Source organism: Temnothorax curvispinosus, unplaced genomic scaffold (genome assembly GCF_003070985.1).
Source record: "Temnothorax curvispinosus isolate PA1 unplaced genomic scaffold, ASM307098v1 QBEX01016991.1, whole genome shotgun sequence".
Taxonomy (NCBI): Eukaryota; Metazoa; Arthropoda; class Insecta; order Hymenoptera; family Formicidae; genus Temnothorax; species Temnothorax curvispinosus.
Window position 1 is genome coordinate 1 of NW_020226771.1, and position 6,510 is coordinate 6,510.

Genomic DNA, 6,510 nt, shown 5'->3' on the forward strand with positions numbered 1-6,510 from the left:
CCCATCTGAGTGGTCATCTTTACCCTAAAGTGAATTTCGTTGCTGTCCTGGAAAGAGAAAAAAGCGGAATCTCAGCGGGGATCTTGCGCGACGCGCGATAATTGTGGGACAATCGGGGACGTTTTTGGCATGCATCGCTTACGTTTCCGACGACTTTCAGCTTGATGTATTCTGAATTCGCGTCGCCTGGGCCGGCTTCGGGCTTTTGTTCCTGGTGGCACACGCGGAAAGGTTAGAACGCTAGTTTAAATTCTCTGTCTCTCGCTCGGCGAGATCGCGGTGCGGGACATTTTCCCGGCGGGCCGCCGATCGTCTCGCCGGCGGCGTCCGCGGGCGCGGGATCGCGGCGCGGCGAGATCGCGGGGACGCCGGATCGCCCGTACCCGGGGCCCTGCTTACCTGATTGTCGGACATCGTTATTCAATTAAATTACACCAAACTTTCTTCACCACGCGCCAGAAACGCTAACCAAACACAAGCTCCGCAATATGGCGCTGTGCTTTTGTCAGTTTCACAGTCTACTCGCTTCTTGTAGCCGGGACTGCCGAGAGCGAAAGAACCCGTAACGGTCGCGCCGTTCGCAAACGCATCTGTTTTTCTCTCGCGACGCGAGTCGAGTTATGTTAGGTCAAGGGTCAGATTAGGTTACGGAGGGGAAGGAGGACGCGGTTTATGGCGTTTACGAATTCCTTTAGGTGGTCGCGTTTCTTCAGAATACATTTTCTTTCTCTGTTATTTTCATATTCCGTGCCACAAATTGTATGTATGTACAATTGAGGTTATGTATCGAAAATTATCTTGTAGGTTATGTTGTTAAAGATTAAACGGATTGTAAAGGAATATGATATGGTATGTAAAAAGAAAATTTTAGTTTCAGATTATTTTTCTGCTTATTAAGTACCGCATATATACATCTTTATGAATAAAGAACTTAATTAAAAAAGATATTTAATTTATTAATTTATTAATAATTTATTTTTAACTTTTACTTACGAATGAGATAATCAACTTCCCTTTTCGCAGAACTAATGAGGCGGCACGACAAAGTCCCTTTCTCCTTGAGGCGTTTAAACATTGAAAATTATGCCTTTGAGTGACGAAACGAGCGTTGCGATCGAAGCGAGGAAGGACAGGAAGAGTGTACGCAAACAGAAACGTGCTCATCACCGACTGCTCAGAGATATGAACATCAAATGTACCGAGCAACCTACGCAGGTAAACGTCTCGATATATTAGAATACGGAGTTCGTTGTATCGACGACTGTTGGAGCTTGATATTCCACGCAGCACCTGATGATTTGCAACGGCGGCCTGGTTACCGGTATCAAGAGAGAAACGTTGCAATGTGTGTTAGACGCCCTGATCTCCAAGTACACTCTGATAATGCCAGCGGGCAAGTCGTACTGCTTCGTGACGTGCAACTCGAGGGAGGACGCGACATGCGTGTACAATTACATTCACGGGCGCATTAAGCTTCCTGGCCAGAATGGCCCGTTATATGTATGCTATACTGAAACAGGTGTACTGTCGTGACAGAATTATGTAATGCCAATTATAATTTGGAATCCCTTTATGTGACGATTTGATGCTCTCTCTTTAGTTTCCACCACTGACTACGTTACGTCCGATTCTACATTTCCTCCCGGTCTCACGTTAATAGAGAATTTTATAACGGAGGAACAAGAGGAAACTCTGTTAGGAACGCTCAACTGGGACGAATGTGGTAAAGACTTACGATGTGATTGAATGAGAGCAATTAAGGAAAGGCCAGCTTAAAGGAGATCGTTTTACATTTTCTTTTTTGACTGCTGTTGCAGAATCTGTATCGTCGCAACTGAAACACAGACAAGTGAAGCATTTTGGATACGAGTTCGAGTATGGCACGAACATGGTGGATCCTGACAAACCTATCCCGCCGATTCCCCAGGACTACAAATTTCTGCAAACTCTATTCGACAAGCATGGTCACAAATACACTTACGATCAGTTGACCATCAACAAATATCTGTCTGGACAAGGTAGCGCCCCAATACCTCCATAAAATTATACTTTCCTAAAAATGTAAACAAGGTAAATGATATTTCGTCGATTAACCATTCTGGTTTCTTAATAATATATTGACATCAATTCATGTAAATTATAATAAATTCAATATTTTAATCATAAAATTAAATACAATTGAGTTAATTTATCATGCAGTAGCAATTATTTTTTTTCACTCATTAATTGAGAACGATCATAACGAATAATTCTAATAAATACGCACAAGTTTATGAACTTGATTTGGACATTAAACTATATTATAATGATCTTCGATTATATATTCAAGGTATACCATCGCACATCGACACGCACAGCGTCTTCGAGGACACGATATTATCCCTGTCACTTGGATCAGCGTGCGTCATGAACTTCAGGAAAGATGATCGGAAGATCGATGTTCTCCTGCCAGCCAGATCTCTGTTGATCATGACGGAAGAAGCGAGGTACGCGTGGATGCACGGCATCTCTCCTCGTCACAGTGATATAATCAAGACAGAAAATGGGACCACGACGCGGGAGCGTGGTACCAGGGTGTCCTTCACCTTCAGGAAAGTGCGACGGGGCGAATGCTGCTGTGATTTCAAAGACTACTGTGATACCGCGAAACGTGATACTTTCATCGATGCCAAGGTGGCGTCGGGATTGGAAAATTCATATGTGCACAAAGTGCGTGGATTATTCCTCATATAGCTTGCGAATATTTTATTTCTTTATTACTGAAACTATGTGTGCGCTCTCACAGGTTTACGAGGAAATATCCAATCACTTCAGCGAAACACGACACAAACGATGGCCCAACGTGACTAAATTCCTCGAAAGTTTGGAAGAGGGCACATTGTTGTTGGACGTGGGTTGCGGAAACGGCAAGTACCTTTGCGGAGATCAGAATGTATATAAGGTATTTTTTACTATTTCAATGATTCCAGATATTTAATTATATAGGCATATATAACTAGAGACGAGATTGAATGTACACGTTTCGCATTATACCTTTTTGAGCCAAGGCATTATTAATCCCGAAGACTATTTTAGATGGGATGCGATCATAGTTCCGGATTGATGGATATATGTCGCAAGCGAGGCTTCGAGGTTCTTCAGTGCGATTGCCTGTATCTGCCGTATAGAGACGATTCCGTGGATGCGGCGATCAGCATCGCAGTTATTCATCATCTGTCGACTCAGGAACGAAGGCAACGCGCCATTTCCGAGATGATTCGAGTGCTGAGGCCAAGAGGGACGTGCTTGATCTACGTGTGGGCGATGGAGCAACGGAAAGATTCCTCGGATTCGTTTTATTTGAAGCACGGCAAAAGAAGCAAGGAGACGGAAAAGGTCGACCGAAGCGCAATCAATCAAAGAATCTCCGAGTGTCACTTAACGTTACCGATACACGAAAACAGAACGAACTTCGCTCACAGTGACATGCTGGTTCCCTGGAAGAAGAAGAGCGGCGAATGTTTTCTGAGATATTATCATGTATTTCGGGAAGGCGAGCTCGCGAAACTGTGCATGGAAATACCCGCGGTCTCAATCAAGAAGGTGTACTACGACCAAGGCAATTGGTGTGTGATTTTGGAGAAATGTACAGAGATCGTGGAATAAAAACTAAATTGACATCTGACCTAATTGATCTTCCAAATTTATTATATATTTTTCAACGAATCTAGGCGTTATCTCCTATCTCTTCGATGTCTATTAAGTCTATTACTGGAATCTCTTTTTTTTCCGGAGATGGCGATTTGACGAGAACTTGATCGTCCGAATCAGATGTCCAATCGTGTGTCCAATCGTAATCGTCACGATTTTCTTCTTTTTTAAGTGAATCCTGCAAGAACATTACGAAATTATTACATTATTATTATTAGATACCAATTTGAGCTGCAAAAATAATAAGGAGATTATTGCAATACTAAGTACATTCCTTTTTTGTACTTACGTTGAAAACGGGTACTAATTCAGCAGATCCTTCTTTGTGTTTTATGATACGGCTCTTGTTCTCATCCTCCACTTCCATATAATCATCTGTAAAATTAAATTATTTACTGTATTTTATACATCATAAATAATTGAAATTAAATTGACCTTTAATTTTAATTCTTCAATTTAATAAATACTAATTTTAATTAAATAACTATAAAAAAATTGAAGTTAATTTACTTCGATTTGTAATATAAGACAATCTAATTTAAAAAAATTTTTAATTTTAATGTGTACATGTACATATTAAACAAGAACAATTGAATGAAACGTATACCTTCGACTATAACTGTTGCGTCCCATTTACATAATTTAATACTAATGTGATCGCCGATCGTTGTCGTCAGCTTATTCACTTGAATGCTCTCTTTAAATCTGGATATGTTGCTGTCATCTTTTCTGTACCTAGAGTACATATACATAGAGTTTTTAGAATGCTTTATTCATTTTCAAAAAGTCAGTACCTTTATAAACTTATTAAAGATTACCCATGAATATTTAGATTTAATTACTTATTACATTTTATATTCATAAATGTATTAAAATTGAATCGATATACAATATAAATAAGATGTGTTCGAGAGCAACGTACCGTGATTGTACATCCTTGATTACCGCCTCCTTGATCTGATTCACCAAGTTCATTGCGTAATTAGCCGCGTGATTAGAAACAGCTGATATGACATCCTCGATCGTCATGGTCTTTGTTAAATAATCGAAGTGCAAGCTACAAAGTTCCCTATAAGAGTTTACACCGAGAGTAAGCTCGGCGACACCAACTCTTTCTTCTGTGTAAGTAGGGTCCATTATGGTGTTGCCACTGTGAAATTTTACTTAGATTTTCATATTACTCGCGCCATATGGACTACAAACTGTTGAATTTTATCGATGTTTTTTTCAAGTAAGAGAAGATTTCTTTGTATCTTGCGTATATAAATTTGTCTTGCCCAAAAAACCAACCTCTTGAAAGTTATGAAGGATATGCAGACCGGATAATGAAACAACGTCAACGGCAGAAAATCTTTCTCGGAAGCCGGATGTACGATGACTTCCTCGCCGGTCGACGTGACGTCCGGCCTATGGAAATGCATAAGGGCGGCAAGTGTTGCGATAGAGGCGCAATCCACCAGATTTCCATCGTGATTTATGATATTAACGTCGATTCTTAAATTCCACACCTGAATGAAGGAACTCATAAGTACATATATCTACATTGTTGTGTAATATTTAATGACGTCAAGCGTTCTTCAGTGACCTTCTTATCTGCTACAATACAGAGAGACTCCAGGTCTATACACTTCGAGTCCTTAAAACATTTCTCCAGCTGCCTACTGATCAGTATAGCCGCCTCGGACTGTCTACCGCTCTCGAAGTGTTGCGCCGCTAGTGGAGTGAGTTCGACATTTATGCGTATCATGCCTTCGTTAGGACGAGACGTTTTTGGCTGCTGTATGTCGCACGACACCTGCGCTACTGCTCTGTAAAGTGATTTCTCTTCTCAATGTATATACTCACTTTTGCATACTTACTGAAAATAATCTGTATATGTCGTTAAATAAAATTCACCTTGTATGTCCAAGCGACACCATGCAACATCCCCAACTGGAGCCAAAGTAGATCTTCACAAAACGCGGTTCCAATAATTTTCGACCGTCCAGCCTCTGAAATATAACAGATTTATTGAAAATATTATTATTACATATGCAATGATATATGAAGAACGTAACTTTAAGCATATTCCAAAAATTTACATCGTTAAATAAACCTTTAAATAATATAAATTATAATTGAACTTTTAACTGATAAATTTATAAAAAAAGTATGTATAGTTACCGTTTCCTCCTCTATACATTTGTTTGTAAAATTTCGTTCGCAGTTAGTAAGCGGAGTCTCCTTCATCTTTCGAAAATTTCTTTTACAACAAGAAAGCGCTGAGACTCGCGGTTTTATACGCGATAAATAATTTGCGGTTCGGAGTTTGTTTATGATAGCTTTATAAATAAACGTCACGTGCGAAACGAACCGAGAGTTTAAACAATGTAGACAGGCGGCATTGCTAGATCAATGGTCCTATGTTGAATTGTCCAATTGGCGACGTGGGCAATCGAGTACCATTCGATCGGACATTCCATGCGATTTGTTCGACTTCCCGGAGTTCCCGGCTCATTTCTATCGAAATCCGGAAGTGTCCGGAAAGGATATGTGCGGATGTCATTTGGTACATTTTCCGGTATGTATCGCGGATCGCGTTTACATCCGAAAATAAACATTCGGGTTTTCCTTTCCCCGTTCGATCTCCCGCGCTCATCGAGATACGCGAATTGGACACTGGACGTATGATCGAATGCGCGTCGCGCATATGGAGATGGAGGCTGCATTCCGATATATTCACTGTCAGTACTGCAAATCTATATTTTACGTCACGTGTACTATAGATTTTCAGTACTGAAAGTTGCTGACGGTGAATATCGGAATGCAGCAGCCGGAGTG

At 40.6% G+C, this 6,510-nt stretch overlaps 2 protein-coding genes across 2 annotated transcripts; one reads left to right on the forward strand and one right to left on the reverse strand.

Annotated features, from left to right (window-relative positions):
• Nucleotides 1-450: 450 nt before the first annotated feature.
• On the forward strand, nucleotides 451-3,664 carry LOC112467167 (alkylated DNA repair protein alkB homolog 8). Its single transcript, XM_025035649.1, has 8 exons — nucleotides 451-849; nucleotides 1,024-1,215; nucleotides 1,288-1,519; nucleotides 1,601-1,723; nucleotides 1,818-2,018; nucleotides 2,330-2,709; nucleotides 2,786-2,941; nucleotides 3,076-3,664. The coding sequence occupies exons 2-8, from the start codon at nucleotides 1,084-1,086 to the stop codon at nucleotides 3,643-3,645; spliced, it is 1,794 nt and encodes a 597-aa protein (XP_024891417.1). The 5' UTR covers nucleotides 451-849; nucleotides 1,024-1,083; the 3' UTR covers nucleotides 3,646-3,664.
• LOC112467168 (exosome complex component RRP45) lies at nucleotides 3,591-6,131 on the reverse strand. Its single transcript, XM_025035650.1, has 8 exons — nucleotides 5,854-6,131; nucleotides 5,587-5,681; nucleotides 5,276-5,498; nucleotides 4,981-5,198; nucleotides 4,613-4,840; nucleotides 4,298-4,425; nucleotides 3,980-4,065; nucleotides 3,591-3,868 (listed from the first exon to the last, which is right to left on the reverse strand). Exons 1-8 carry the CDS (start codon nucleotides 5,917-5,919, stop codon nucleotides 3,707-3,709), a joined length of 1,206 nt encoding a protein of 401 aa, XP_024891418.1. The 5' UTR covers nucleotides 5,920-6,131; the 3' UTR covers nucleotides 3,591-3,706.
• Nucleotides 6,132-6,510: the final 379 nt, after the last annotated feature.